Source organism: Metarhizium album (assembly GCF_000804445.1).
Source record: "Metarhizium album ARSEF 1941 chromosome Unknown scaffold_13, whole genome shotgun sequence".
Classification (NCBI taxonomy): Eukaryota; Fungi; Ascomycota; class Sordariomycetes; order Hypocreales; family Clavicipitaceae; genus Metarhizium; species Metarhizium album.
This window is the reverse complement of record NW_024467587.1, coordinates 203,073-218,075: the sequence shown is the minus strand read 5'-3', so window position 1 is coordinate 218,075 and position 15,003 is coordinate 203,073. Positions and strand designations below refer to the sequence as shown.

Here is a 15,003-nt window from a genome sequence, read left to right as displayed (position 1 = left end):
AAATACAGGTAACTATCTGCCTACCTACTAGGTACCTACAAAACGGATGAAGCTGAGTGCAAGGCGCCCCCCGGCCAATTTCATACCACTTGACTTGATGTTTCAACCTTCGTACACAACTTTTGCATACTCCATTCTCCGTACTAGTATTACAAGTCAACCGTTGACTCTCCGACGACACCGAAGTACGGAGTGGAGTACGGAGTACTGGGTCAAATAGTTCTCCCGTCGACAGAGCGCCCCGCTCAAAGTACGATCCTAACGGTAACGCACGATTCGCCCGACTCTTCTTCTTTTGCCGTCCACAACGAACCTTACCCATGCAGGCCTGGCAGGGCAGCCTTGCTCTCCGGTCGGGGAATTGCTCTCCGGTCACATCAAGCACATGGCAATTGGCATTGCTGTTGCTGACAAGTACTCTGAAGCCTCCGTCTGGGTTCTACGTGGGAGCGGGATGGAGGCGGGTGCGAGACGGGTACGGGAGTGCCCACGGATGTCAAAATTGCAGACCGTCAAGAACACCCTATATGCTGCGTACCGGTCGAATCCTGCAGGAGAATTTTTGCACCTTTACCACTCCAAGCCCTGAGGAATCTGGCAGCTCTGCAGCAGCAGTAGACAAACCCATGTACACTCTATGGTTTCAATATTCATTGATCGGCGTCTGACGCTTTATCCCCGGAATGCTTCCAACAACCATATGGGGACGCTCCGCCGCAATCAGAGCCTTCTGCTGGTATTTGATTCACGATATGTTTATTGAGTCAGGAGGAGTACGGTATTTCAACGACATCTTCAGCCGCTGCGGGCACTTTGACGAGAGACCAGGTCATTGAGCACTGGATGCTTGCACACGCACAACCCTTTGCAGCACAATGGCCGTGGTAGAAAAGCCATTCACTTTGTGTCATGGCATTCGACATGCCACACCGGGTAGTGTTCACAACTTTCAGCGATTCTCGTGGTTCGCAGGGTGACGCCCGCGACCACACGCCTTGATCCCTGGCTGTAAACCAACCCTGCGGCTGCGGGAGTCATGGCCAAGGCATACTACATACATACTCCGTACGGAGTACATGCGCCGAAACCTGTTCGAGGACTTACTTGTCTCCACTGCTGCTGCCCGTAGAGCAGTCTAGGCCCTTTGGAAATTGGCCGCCGAGACATGTGGCATCTGCGGCGTCCCGCAAGGAAAATTCATTTTCGCGTCATTGTCTCTCCTGAAAATCGACCAAACGGCAGAATCATTGTGAGGCCAGCCTGGTGGGCGGCTGGATCATGTACACGATATAACAGTTTACGAACGGTTCCCTTGAAGAAATGTAGTGCGCCAGCGCCTCAAGGGAAAGAATTAAAGTTTGCTGTTTGGGGTCGATCTCCAACCTGTGGCTTGCTGCCTGAGATATCGCGCAATGCCAATTGGTTATGGCTACGATAATATTGAAGCGCTCCCCAGCGATGCGGCGCACTAATTTGACATTCAATACTCCGTACGGAGAACTCGATTTGAGACGGACAAAGTCAACCGCCGAGGCACCGGAATGAAATGCGTCTGACAACGCCCTTCCCGAAAGAACTGTTCGATGGGCAAAGCACGCTACATGCATTTGTAGCTGCCAGGATCCGGCTCGGTCACGCAACACCAGTATTGTAATGTCATTTTCAGAGTCGCCTACTCTTCCATGCACCGCGCTAACTTTCAGAGGAGTGCCCGAGTTGATTTTAATAAGCTGACGACAAGCGTCCACCAAGGTACTCCGTACCAAGCAGAAGATCTAGCGAATACGACTCTGCACATCGATACCTTTCGGCGACCCGCTAGCACTACCAAACCGTCGACGTTTATGCTCATCAATACTTCATATAATACAGCGATAACTACTCGGTACTCTGTACTCCGTACGGAGCCTTGAGTTTTTGTCCCGCGACATGTCATCTCTCAATCAAGCCATTCACACCAACCTGTCCTTGACCTTTTGGACCCCACATTTGGCCGTCGGCAGGGCCAGCCGAACAAAGAATGCTGGCCTCGTTTCATGAGCACGTTGCTACACTTCATCGGACCATGTGACAGACAAGGCGGTCGAATCAACCAACGACAAAAGAGCACTTTGCTGCTGCTAAGATGGCCCAACATGTCCATCGACAATTGTCGTCCGCAAACATGTGAACCCCTCACGAGCCAGCAAGCCTGGATCTGGCTCCGCGGCATCTCGAAACAGCTCATTGGCTGATGGGCGCATCACCAGCAGCTGGCAGAGCCAATCGCCAACCACATGCAGTTGCGGGCGCTTAGGGACCCCTGGGCTTACGCCACTTCATTGGCCACCATGGATGTGATGCTGGGTGCATGGCTCCTCGCACAGAGCTCACCATCAAATCATCACGTACTCTGGCCTGGTCCCTGGCTCATCGGTGGGAAGGCCCAAGACCCTTAAACCGGTTGCTCCCCGGTCTGATTCTAGGCTTGTCGACCTGCCGGGCCTCTGCGTCGTCTCAATGTTTCCCTAACAACGGCACCAAGGAGAGAAAAAAGAGGCAAAACCAATACTCCGTACGTTGACCGCCTCGTCCTGCGGATGCGCCCGGCTCGCCATCGCTCAACCCCAGCGGATTGTTTCCCATGGACAGCGCGATAACCCGCTGAGGAGACGGCCTTCTCGACTCCCCGTACCGGAGACCAATTCGACCAACCGACTTTCAAAACGAAGGAGACCAAGACATCATTTGCTCTAGAATCAAGATCACCATGTTCACGTCGCGAAAGTCGCACTCGTATCGAATTTTACGCCGAGTATGGCCTAGAGCGGCTAGGAAAGCTACAACATGGCTCATGCCTGTTGAGCTCATCGGCCTAGTACCAACACTCGTCATTTTCGGCATTGCGCAACCAGATATGTACCGGACAGACATGTGGCAGATTGGATTTGAGAATAAGCTCAATTCCAATCCCAATATGATTCTTTATGCATATGCCAACTACAGGCCGTTGCCCAACGTTCCGCTTATTTGGTCACAAACGTATGGAATGTACCCCGTTCCCTCTAGACCACGAGATGAAGAAAGCACAAAAAACTGACCCCTCAATTTCCGCCAGTCTCACCGATTTCAATGTGGCGATTTCTGTCATCTCACTCTTCTTCCTCCTTTCCAAGCTAATTTCACAAATCATGAAGCTATGGTACCCCACCGTGGCCGTTTTCATCAACTTGGCTCTAGTTGCGCTTTATACCGTTAGCACATACGGTCAGATTGGGCCAGACTATGCGGATCCCCGATATCCTGCGCCGGCAGCGTGGTACTTTCGGCAGGGATGTGGGCTTGCCCAGAGGTATGGCAAGTACAGAGCTTGCCAGGTTGCGCAGGCGTCATTGTTCATTACTCTTTACATGCTGTAAGTGTGTGTGCCTCGACTGCAACCACAAGTTTCTTTTTTGAAACGTCAACCAGAAATCTAACCATGTTTTGCAGTGTCGTTTATGTTCTGAACTTGAGCTTTGCCATGTACGCCATGTGGCCTAATCCACGAAACGACGCGGACGAGGACGAAGAGGACAGAATCTCGACTAGTTCGGATCAAAAGGAGCGTGATACTTGGGAGATGCATAGCATGAAATCGCCCGTGGCTGTGCGCGGGTCACCGTTCACTCCAAGAACACAGGCCTTCCATATTCTAGACAGACAGTTTCCATTGCGACAGCAGCAAGGTTGACGACTTTGTATGAGGACTTGTGGGTAAAGGAAGCCGTGTGAAAATACAGGCCGAGCGAGACAAAACAAGGCAGCTGATTGACGGATCTCTGGTTGGGACGAATTGTGGCAAAGAGCGTGATATAAGCACAAGTTGGATATGTATTTTCCAGCAATCCATTTTTGAGGCATGAACAAGCTTCGTCATTGGCCGCAAGGTGCAGTCTGTTGAGTTCATGGATCTTTATACATGGGTCGTTTTGCAGGGCCCGTGGGACGCAGTCTCAGCCATGTTGGTTGACGAGATGCTGAGCATTGAAACTGGTTGTTCGTTTTGCTTGAAGCTGCGGCTTGACAATGCCATTTTCGCTCTCTATTGGCGGCACATGGCGTCCGCAAAAGGAGCATGTCAAGTTTTATATACCGGACCGCATCACGTTGGAGTGAGGGGGTCAGTTTGACGTGGCGATGGGGGTCAGAGCACAGCCCAACAGCGTCGCCTCGGATGCTCGTCCGGATTGCCAACCAAGCCACGAGCATACAATCAATGTACAGTACAGCTTGGCCAGCGCCGCCAAGCCATGGTGACCCGTCGTGACCCGTCGCGACCCGTTGTCGCATGCATCGCCGCGGCACCGACCCACGCCGGCGTCGGCGTCCGTGGACCGCGAACCGCCTGACGGGAACCGGGGGCGCGAACTGTGGTGGACAAAAACGAAGCTGGGAGGGTTGGAACGTGGACGCCACTTGGCCGCGGAGTCCACGTCGTTGACCTCGTTAGTAAGCCGTCCTGGCTCTTCCCCGCATCTCCCCCCCGAGCCGGTCAATTCCCACGCCCCCGGTCACACCACCGACTGCTGACTGGGCTTCCGACCAGACATCACGCACTCATTCAGCTTCCGCTTGCACTTCCACCAACGCTCGCGCTCGCGCTCCGTCAAGTCGTGGCCGCTTTAGGGTCCACTGCCTCAACAAGCCGCAGTCTCCTGTTGCCTTCTTCTCTGCTGTTGGAAGCCGGCGAGGTCCCGAGTCCTGACTGAGAGACGGAGCTCTCTTGTTGTACCCGGTCCTCTCTAATGGCCCTCTTGCTGCAAAGACTTGCAGCTCCAACGTCCAAGTTGCGCTTCTCCCCAGGTAATCCGTTGATGTTTGCTAGGCCGGCGTCCACTATGCCTCCCCAGGTATGTATGGCACGCGCTCGGATATCCTGACGCGGCCACACACACATCTTTGTTCTAACCATGTCGTGTAGTTGAAAGACCCTTCGTTGCTGAAGCAAAATGTTGCTTACATCAATGGTCAATGGAGGGCTGCCAAGTCTGGCAAGACATTCGAGGTCAACGGTAGGCATTTTCCGGTCCCAACGACGCCATCACGAGAGGGCTCGAGTGAACTGATGATGCTCACGTGTGTAGATCCGTCCACAGGCACCTTGATTGGCACCTGCGCCGAGTGCGATGGCCAAGACACCAAGCTGGCCATCAAGGCTGCTGCTGATGCGTTCCCTGCCTTTCGCAGCCTGACCGGTCGTGAGCGTGCCAGGATGCTTCGCAAGTGGTACGATTTGATGGTGGAGAATGCCGATGATATCGCCAAGCTCATCACCTGGGAGAACGGGAAGCCCGTTGCCGAGGCCAAAGGCGAGGCTGCTTATGCTGCCAACTTCTTCGAGTGGTTCAGCGAGGAAGCCCCACGGACCTATGGCGATACCATTCCTGCAACTGTGCCCGGCAACAGAGTATGGACGACAAAGGAACCCGTCGGCGTCTGTGGACTGATAACTCCGTAAGAATGACTGCCTGCTTTCCTTTTTCTTCTCTTTATTTTTCTTTATTTCTTCTCCTTTTTCTCCCCCAACTTTTGACCTGACCTGGCCTAACAACGTGAATAGATGGAACTTCCCTGCTGCCATGATCACTCGAAAGGTTGCCCCGGCGCTTGCTGCCGGCTGCACCGTCATCTGCAAAGCTCCCGGCGAGACTCCGTACACTGCGCTCGCCGTCGCTGAACTTGGTCACCGTGCAGGTATCCCCAAGGGCGTCGTCAACGTCGTGACCACCCTCGCCAACACCCCAGAGGTCGGCGAGGTTCTCACCACCGACCCCGCCGTCAGGAAGGTGTCCTTCACCGGCTCTACCGCTGTGGGAAAGCTTCTCATGAAGCAGTCGTCTAGTACCCTCAAGAAGCTATCCTTGGAATTGGGCGGCAATGCTCCCTTCATCGTTTTCGACGACGCTGATGTCGACGCTGCCGTCGCCGGCGCCGTCGCCTCCAAGTTCCGCGGCACCGGTCAAACCTGTGTTTGCGCCAACCGGATCTACGTTCAGGAGGGCATCTACGACGAGTTTGCCAGGAAGTTCACCGAAAAGGTGAAGGGGTTCAAGGTCGGCAATGGCTTCGAAGCCAACACTTCCCACGGGCCTCTGATCCACGACCGCGCCGTCAGCAAGGCAGAAGCTCACGTCAAGGACGCCCAGTCCAAAGGTGGCAAGATTGTCGCTGGTGGCCAGAAGATGCCCGAACTGGGAGCCAACTTCTTCCAGCCAACTGTCATCCGTGACATGACTCCCAACATGGCCATGGCTACAGAGGAGACGTTCGGCCCTGTCGCCGGGCTGTTCCCATTCAAGACGGAAGCCGAGGTCGTCGAAATGGCGAACAAGGTCGAGGTCGGCCTCGCTGGGTACTTCTTCTCACGGGACCTTCACCGCGTCCACCGGATAGCCGAGGCGCTGGAGGTGGGAATGGTTGGCGTCAACACGGGCATCATTTCTGACCCTGCGTCTCCATTTGGCGGTGTCAAGGAGAGTGGGTTCGGTCGTGAGGGATCCAAGTATGGCCTTGCCGAGTACCAGGTTACCAAGATGATCACCTGCGGCGGAATGGGGTCGCCCTTGCAGAGCTAGCTGAGGGTCGTGTGCGAGTGGTGTCATGACGCGCTGAGCAATGGGCGGTTTGAGTGAGCGAAAACGTAGAGTGCCCTGATAGTCGGAGTATACTGAGCACGAACCAGGAAACGTATGCTCAAATCACCCAACATTGTATCATCCCCGAGGAGCCTGCTAGCACGACTGACAAGGGGCACGTCAAAGTTGGAAAACTGCCATGGCTTATACACGACACTGTGCAAGAAGATTGGTCAGATCAAAGGCAAAAAGGAAAGGGAGCCAGCGCCACGACTACAACTCGCCAACTTTGTACGTATCATAATATTTCTGTCGCGGCCTCGGCCGCCGGCTTACCTCGTCGTCCTCGTAATTCACGTGCATAAATGTCGCCCAGGAGGACTGACTTCCCTTCCATGAAGACGAAGACATCGGCGGGTCACGGTACAACGGAGAGAGGTTTCGCTCAGCAAAACGGCGGCGTGGGTGAGCCGTACGCCACGCAATGCGAGGCAACAACTGAGACGGGCGACTCGGTGATTGGAAATTGTACAGCAAAAAGTTGTAAAAATCAAGGCGCGTAACGTCCGCTGTTCGCACCAGGGATCGAACCTGGGACCTTCTGTGCACTGCGCCGGGACATCCCCGCACCATGTAAGACAGATGTGATAAGCCACTACACCATACGAACGTGCATGCTAGCGGCGACTGTCGGACTGTTATATAGCTTCTGAACGAGGCTCTGGTCAGTTGCAGCAGTACCCCAGACTACTTGCACTGACGACTGACTGGCCTCGCGCACGTGTTCTGATACCTCAAGGCTATGCCTGCAGCTCACTCTGCGAGCAATGTTGACGATTACTGTAAATACAGGACACGCCGACGTGAAGTGCGTGGGGTCGAGGGAAAGGCGGACGGCTGTTCTCGCTAGTCCGTGTCTCGGGGCCGGGCTGACCGCCAAGACGCCGCTTATCTTATCGCAAAAACACCAACCTCACCCTCCCCGTCACGTCACCCTCACCCTCGCCTCGGACGGCTCGTCCACCACGCGCAGCCAACCTCGCCACAAGTCGTCATGGCGCCCGCCAGCCCAGCCCGGCAGCTCCAGCTCCAGCTCCTCCGGCGAGCCTTCCGCCTCGCGGCCCCAACTGAAACGTAAGCCACCGTCCCCCGGGGTCCCCCGCCGGAAGAACCGCCCGTCTAACGCACGCGCACCGCAGGAGCCCCCTCACGCGGCGGCCGCTGCACGCCTCGGCGGCGGCCCTCAAGAAGCGCAAGATCGCAGCGGCAAGCAACTCCCCGCCGGCGACGGGCCCTCCCGCGGCGGCCCCCAACGCCCAGGACCCGCTGGACCTCTCGTCGGTCGAGGCCGCGCTGGCCCCCCACGACGCGCACTACAGGTCGGCGCTGCGGACGATCCTCCACGGCGGGCGCTTCAACCCGTCGGTGCTGGGGGCGCTCCCCGTCGCCGTCCCCGTCGCCGCCAGGTCCGGGAGCGGGAGCGGGAGCGCGTCGGGGGAGCCGTCGACGGTCTTCCCGCTCCGCGAGCTGGCGCAGGTGGTGCCCCGGGGCGGGCGGAGCATATCCCTCCTCGTCAACGACAGGGCCTACGTCAAGCCCATCATGAGCGCGGTCCAGTCGAGCCGCGAGTTCAACCAGCAGCCGCAGCGGTCGGGCGACAACGACCTCGAGCTGCTGCTCAAGGTGGAGCCCGAGCGGAGGGAGGAGCTGGCCCGGCGCGTCAGGGAGACGGCGCACGCGTGGCGGGACAAGGTGCGCCAGGCGCGGACCCGGCACGACAAGGTGCTCAAGGCCTGGCGGCGGGACGGCACCGTGCTCGTGGACGTGGTGAGGCGCGCCGAGAGGGAGCTGCAGCGCCTGCAGGACGCCAAGATGGCCGAGATTGACCGCGACGAGGCCGCCGCCATCAGGGGCCTGGACCGGAACTAGGACGGCACGTGTGCCTCGGACAAGTCAAGAAGAGAGAGAGCGTTTAGCTGTAGAGAAATATGCGTCTGGCCGTCTGGCCGTCTAGCCGTCTAGCCCCGATGTTGTACAGTACACACTCCCACGTGCACTCGTGATGCAAAGCTGGCCTGGCTGCTGCCCCCCCGGCAGCGGCACTTCAACCAGCACGCTTGCCCACCAACGACGTCAGCCTCTTCTCGAAGCTCTCGACGTCTCTCCCCGTGTACGTCTCCGCCCTCAGATGCCAGTTCCTCGCCACGCCAACCGGCCCTTGCCTGAACGCCATCTTCTCGTGCTCCCCGCAAACGGCCCTGTCAAAGACGACGCGCCGCACGCTCTCCTCCGCGTCGCTGATGATGGCGCCGTCGCCGCCGTCGCCGCCGGCCCTCTTCCCCCGGAGGTAGCGCTCCGCAGCCTCCCTCGCCTTGGCGTCCGCAAAGAAGCGCCGCCCCTCGCTCTCCAGGTCCGCCGCATAGCTCCGGGCCTGCAAGTCCTGCGGCACGCCGACGGGGTCCGCCGTGCCGAGCGCGCTCAGGCTCTCCAGCACGGTGGCCCGCCTCCCCGCAGCGCCCGTGGGCGTCGCCGGCGCAAAGGGCGCCAGAGACTCCCGCGTCAGGCACGGCGCGTACGCGGCCGCCACCCCGAACCGCATGTCCCTGTCAAACTGCTCTTCGTACGGGTCCATGGCCTCGAACGGATCCTGCCGCTTGCCCAGCTTCTTCTGCTTGTCCTTGGCGTCGTCCTGTGCCCTGTCCGCGCCTCTCGCCCGCCCGCCTCGCCCGCCTCGCCCGCCACGACCCCCGCGCAGCATGGGCCTTCCCCTCCCGCCGGACGGCCGGGAGAATCTGCTCCCGGCAGGGGACTGCGCGCGAGGAGGCTGCCCCTGCGACGGCAGCGCACCGAGCTGTCCCCGTCCCCCGCGAAAGCCGCCGCGTGCTGCTCGCGACAGGCCCCTGGGCAGGCTCCTGACGTCGATTACCTTGGGAGCAGACCCCGCCGGGGATTGGGCGGCGCGTGTCTTCTGGCTCGAGCTGGGGCCCCTCTTCGCCAGGGAGCTGATTTCATTGGCGGTTTCTCTCGTTCGCTGGCGCACCGACGGCTGCGGCGCGGGAGTCGGCGACGAGGTTTCATCTGCCGCGAGTGATTGGGATGTGGAAAGGTCGCGAAAGTAGTTTTTGAGCGCGTGCCCGGTTCGCTGGGCCTCGGTCATTCTCGCTCGGGCGCATGCCGAGCGGAAAGCTTGGGATCTCATGGTTGCTTGAGTGTGCGTGGTTTGGAGACGGAGACCTCGGACGACGGTAGACACGGAGAGAGGGAGCTCTGATGCTCAGGGACAATTTTCTGCGTGGCTGCCTAATCAGGCAAGCGGTCAAGTGCCAACCCCCACCCCACTTTCCCCCCAGCCCAACACAACGCCAATTCACACAAACACCATCTATCATCTATGCAACGTCTCCGTGACGGGCAAGTAACAAGTAACCCCAACACACAGCCGCAGCAGGCAGATATTACGTCACTTCGTGTTCGTGTATATCATGAGACAGCCCCTGCATCATCCAGTTACAAACATTATGTGAGAGCTCAGCAATGGTAAAACTCCAAACTCCTCACTGCGAGTAGCACTTTCTTGCCGAGGCTACTGCTACTAACCACCGTGGATTCCCACCTCTTTTCATATAAATGCAACCATTTCCTGTCCCATCGTCAGGCAGATACCGTGTGAATAAAACAAATCGTACACCAAAGGACCGAGTTTGATAGCCTCCTACTCTTCCAACTACCCCCAAAAATACAAACAATTGTCTAGTTCTCAAGGTCAAAGTCCAAAGCCAATCCCAATCCCTTCGTCTGTGCCATCAATTGCGCACTGCAAGGGCTGACTGACCCGGCCCGTCTTCGCCCGGGATTGTCATCGATAGAAACACTTGAGGCTGATGAAAACCAAGGCATAAAATCCCGGACCGTTCCAGATCCGAGGCCCGAAGCCTCATGATGAAAACGTCGCGGGATAGAAGCGAGTGGATGCCGCCCGCTGTATATGGGATGTTCCTCCCGTGTGGGAATAGCTTGACAATAGCTCGCTGCTTCTTGTTGAAAACTTTTTAATACAACCATTTCTCGTGCAGTCGCTGGGAGCCATGGGTGATTATGAGCCAACCTCAGAGCACAGCAGACACTGGACACCCGACGAGTGCGCCGGTGCCGTCAAGCCGTAAATCCCCTGCCGTTGGAAATGTGCAGGGCATCACGGCACACACTTGTTATACATCCACGGCAAGGGGGTGGCTACACACTTTGAGGCTGTACGCTCGCGGGCTGTTGCAGAGTTAGCCAAATGCTTTCTGGAGACAACGGCGGAGGACACTAGTCTTACAGGACTGTTGAGCATCTGCTGTCGCTTGTTGCGTCCCTTTTTGATGTGGCTCTTGAGAGCGCTCGAATCTAGCGGTTTCAAGAGCTCGAAACTGCACAGTAGCTCAGAAGATACAGACATGACGGCTCCCCAATTGTCGAACTCGCCACAGTACTGCAGAGCCTCGTTAGCACATGACCAAGGATACAAGCGCGGGAACCTGCGGGTGGGTGCAAGCTCACGTTTGGCGCGCTGAACACGGTGACCAAGACCCTGTCATTGAAAAATTCATATCCGTCTTCAACCACCATGTGTGCTCGGCATATGAGGTCAAAGTCGTGTACGGCCAGAAACTCGGTAATGACGCGTTTGCCGAAACAATAGCTCACACCCCTCTCATTCGCTTCCCAATCCTGCTCCATGTCTGCGGGGTCCGACCAAAGCAAATCGTTGAGCAAGCCGTAGTCGGGAACATCTGTCGGTCGAGCGATATTTCGAATGTCGTCCATGTGACTGAGCGCTGGTGAAAGCCCACCATGCACGCAAAAGATCTTGCCCGCTACAATGGCTGCAATGGGCAACGTGTTGAAGCAGTCAATAAAGGTCTTCCATATCTTGACATTGCATCTTCGTTTGCACTCATCGTAGAACCCATACACTCGTGTCACGTTGGCGCACTCGTGATTCCCGCGGAGCAGAAAGAAATTTTCTGGAAACTTGAGCTTGTAGCAGAGCAGCAGCAGGATGGTCTCCAGCGACATCTTGCCCCGATCGACGTAGTCTCCCAGAAAGAGATAGTTGGCCATGGGCGGAAAGCCACACATTTCAAACATGCGAATGAGATCGGTATATTGACCGTGCACGTCCCCGACGATCTTGACGGGCGCATCGAGTTCCAGCAATGCCGGTTGCGAGAGAAAAACCTCGCGAGCTCGCTGGCAAATGGCCACGATTTCCGCGTTCTTCAGACACGCACTCTTGGTCACCTTGCCGGCATAGCCTGCGTCTAGGAGCCGCTTAATGTAGTCATCAAGGTCCATATCCTTGATCTCCGACATGGCCATGTTGCCATTAGATTCAATCCTGGTCGTGGAGTCCATGGAAGGTGAGTTTCGCACATTGTTCACGATGCTGTCCCTCTTCACTAGAATCGGCTGTCCCGGCGACAGCAGATGCGCGGTGGCGCTGGCATTGCTTGCAGTGGGAGGCTGGTCGGAGACATGGTCGACTTCGCCCGAGGCTTGGGCGGCAGCGACGTCGTGCGCAGCACCTTTTGCGCTATGCAATACGGGAGACGGGGGCGGCGGCTGATCTTGGAGGATGGCCGGGTCGGGCGACGACACATCTGCAGAGTTGTTCTTCGAGTTGGGCAGGTCGCCGCGGCTATTTCTAGAAGCGCTGGAACGGCCGCTGCGGCCGGACCGAACCGACGCGGCATCGGGTGTTCTGTCGCTGCTGGACTCGCCGTTGGAAAGCGAGGCCGAATTCCTGGGGCTGTCGACATTGGTCATGGACTTGCCGCTGCTGCCGCCCGGAATCTTGGACCGGAGCGAGCGAAAGGATCGAGACGATTCCTTTGTATCGGACCTGCTGATGGAAGGATAAGACTGAAGAGGGCCGTCGGAGCCGGCGCCCTTGGGCGTGGAAGGACTACCGCCTTCTTTGGAGGCCTGGTTACCCATCGCGCGCGGGGGTTCGACGGTCGAGTCGTTGAGGATGCTGCAGCAACGATGGCGACGGCGGCGGCGGCGTAAGGGGATTTTCTCGAGATATCGAAATGGGGCTTCCGCTGGGATGGATGAGCCGGTCGCAGATACGGTTGCGGTGACGAGTGTCTCAAATGTCGCGTGGCAGCGTGGGGTCAGGCTGGCGGTGCCCTTCGTCTCGGCTGCCGACCGTTTTTGAGTCTGGAACCGATCCGGGCGGGCTCTGAGTGTACCACCAAGTTGACCAAGTACCAAAAAGCCACCTACTTTGAGCAGTAGGTAGTTATTCGAAGCGCACTGTATACCGCTCGTGCACGGGCAGGATGGATGGATGCGAGGTGATACTTCTGGAAGAAGGGATGCTAGCACAGCGATGGCGTATCAATGCAGTACTAGCAACGGTCAGTCAAACTCGCTCTATTTTTGCCCCCCTGCCCCCACCTTCTCGGGGTTGGATGACTGGGGGGGGGGGGGGTGGAACAGTCGTCCAAGAACAGAGAAGACGGCAGATTGAGGAATCGTGGATGCGGCCGCCTTGCTTGTGCAGGATGCCAGGCCAAGGCGCTCGACGTATTGAATAGCGAGACGGGGGGGTTGGTTTGTGGTGAAGATGGGTGGCGTTGTTGCCTGCCTGAGGTCCAAGGAAGGCGAGGGCAGATGCAGATAATGCGCAGGGCCGATGGTCGGGAAGACAGCGTCTGGTGTGCAACGCGGTGACGGTGACGGCGACGGCGACGGCGACGTTGCGGGCGCTGATGCTGATGCTGGTGCTGGTGATGGGCTGTGGAATGGAATGAATGAGTGAATGCACGGGGATTGGATTGAAAAGTGCAACTGGAACAGGCGCCGAAGCCGAAGCCGGCTGCGGCCAAGAGTCCAGGAGTCCAGGACCGTGGCTGCGTCACGACCGATCACAGAACTCCGTACAGCCAGCCTGGGGATCCCCAACTGAGCTGAGGCAGCGGACACGGACTCGGATATCGCATGCAGAGTGGCCCTTGCCGACTGCGACGCTGGTCAAGTCAGGGCCAGGTCCGGGTGGTTCAGGTCCAGTGCGTTGCATGAACGAGCAGCCAGAGGCTCAGGCCGACGACAGGGAGAGACAAGATGGATCACGATGCGGCGATGCAGAGCCGAGATGCGGGAATGTAGGCGCACTGGGCGAGCGAGACAAGGCAAAAGCGACCGACTGGCACAGCACGCACCACGCGCATGCCAGCCACGGGCCACAGCCAGGACGCACTCGAGTCAAGCAGCCGGACTGCAGATGCAGGTCACGGCGAATGCAGGATGCAGATGATTGTCTGGTGCAACGGATTTGGTTTGATTCATGTGCCAAGCGTCCGAGACTCCAAGTCGCGGGCTGAGGCAAAGGGCTGAGAGCAAGGAGTCGAGGACGGACGGCGACCGACCCTGGCTGTTGGGGATGGTGTACAGTATGGGGGGAACAAGACAAAATCGAGACGAGACGAGGGGACAAGAAAAAAAAGGGCTATCAAAATAGTACCTGTAGATCCAGAAACGGCTGACCAGAGCGAGGTTGAGGAGAGACGCTGCCAGGAAGGACTCCAAGGCTGATGACGATGGATGGATGGCAGCGAGTCGTCGCGCTTGGCACGAATGAATGGCAGCGACAACTGGGAGAGATGACGGCAGGCAAGACGAGATAGTCTTGTCAACTCACTCAGCCGGCCAACTGGTATGGATGATGTGGACCGTGGGCCGTGGTGATGAGAGGCGACGGGGACTGGTCTGGTTCCAATCTAATCTGGGTTGACCGTGGCCGAACTGAATCGTTGTTTAACTAGTTCTCTGGCGCCAGGCTCGATTGAGCCAAGGTGAGCCGAGCTGAGGTGAGCCGCGGTGACTGGAGACTGACAAAGAAGGGCGAGGAACATTCATTCATTCAAGGAGCAAGCTCCCCCGTCTGGCCGTCGCCGGAATGGGAGCTGTCTAGGAGTCTGCAGAGTATGGTATGCACGCAGAACCCAAGCTACCCTCCTTGGAACTAAATGATAAGACAGCCAATACCGCCGCCATCAAACAGCGGAAGCGTTTCAGAGTTGCGCGCAGCACCCGAGGAAAAGTCAATGACGAGCACAAACGCGTGGCCGCCGGTGCCGGGGGAGCCGTGGGTGCGCTGCGAATCGTGATATACATATATCTACTCCGTACCAGTCTCAACAACTCGATCCGGGCTTTGCAGAATGGAAGCTGGTCTGTTGGCTGATGAGCCGCGCTCAACCAGGCGCTCGCTCAGCTGATCAAGGACGGGCCAGAAGGAGGCAGCTTGCGGGCATGGGTTAAATAGGAGGCCAGGTTGCACAAAAGGGCACGAGGAATCTCAACAACAACGAAAAGGAGGAGGAACTGACGACGACGACGACGACGTTGACGATGA

General features: G+C 57.5%; 5 protein-coding genes across 5 annotated transcripts; 3 read left to right on the top strand and 2 right to left on the bottom strand.

Annotated features, from left to right (window-relative positions):
* Positions 1 to 2,833: 2,833 nt before the first annotated feature.
* Positions 2,834 to 3,712, top strand: MAM_05300 (uncharacterized protein; the record flags this gene model as incomplete). The annotated part of the gene is made up of 3 exons (XM_040824098.1): positions 2,834 to 3,021; positions 3,098 to 3,394; positions 3,472 to 3,712. The coding sequence occupies 3 exons, from the start codon at positions 2,834 to 2,836 to the stop codon at positions 3,710 to 3,712; spliced, it is 726 nt and encodes a 241-aa protein (XP_040677810.1).
* A 1,147-nt stretch (positions 3,713 to 4,859) lies between these two features.
* MAM_05299 (succinate-semialdehyde dehydrogenase NADP+) lies at positions 4,860 to 6,596 on the top strand (the record flags this gene model as incomplete). Its single annotated transcript, XM_040824097.1, has 4 exons — positions 4,860 to 4,871; positions 4,943 to 5,033; positions 5,106 to 5,475; positions 5,582 to 6,596. 4 exons carry the CDS (start codon positions 4,860 to 4,862, stop codon positions 6,594 to 6,596), a joined length of 1,488 nt encoding a protein of 495 aa, XP_040677809.1.
* Positions 6,597 to 7,650: 1,054 nt separating this feature from the next.
* On the top strand, positions 7,651 to 8,525 carry MAM_05298 (Ribosome recycling factor domain protein; the record flags this gene model as incomplete). The annotated part of the gene is made up of 2 exons (XM_040824096.1): positions 7,651 to 7,730; positions 7,796 to 8,525. The coding sequence occupies 2 exons, from the start codon at positions 7,651 to 7,653 to the stop codon at positions 8,523 to 8,525; spliced, it is 810 nt and encodes a 269-aa protein (XP_040677808.1).
* Positions 8,526 to 8,700: 175 nt separating this feature from the next.
* MAM_05297 (uncharacterized protein) lies at positions 8,701 to 9,753 on the bottom strand (the record flags this gene model as incomplete). The annotated part of the gene is made up of 1 exon (XM_040824095.1): positions 8,701 to 9,753. The coding sequence occupies one exon, from the start codon at positions 9,751 to 9,753 to the stop codon at positions 8,701 to 8,703; it is 1,053 nt and encodes a 350-aa protein (XP_040677807.1).
* Positions 9,754 to 10,829: 1,076 nt separating this feature from the next.
* Positions 10,830 to 12,578, bottom strand: MAM_05296 (serine/threonine-protein phosphatase PP-Z; the record flags this gene model as incomplete). Its single annotated transcript, XM_040824094.1, has 3 exons — positions 10,830 to 10,859; positions 10,918 to 11,070; positions 11,139 to 12,578. The coding sequence occupies 3 exons, from the start codon at positions 12,576 to 12,578 to the stop codon at positions 10,830 to 10,832; spliced, it is 1,623 nt and encodes a 540-aa protein (XP_040677806.1).
* Between the last annotated feature and the right edge of the window lie 2,425 nt (positions 12,579 to 15,003).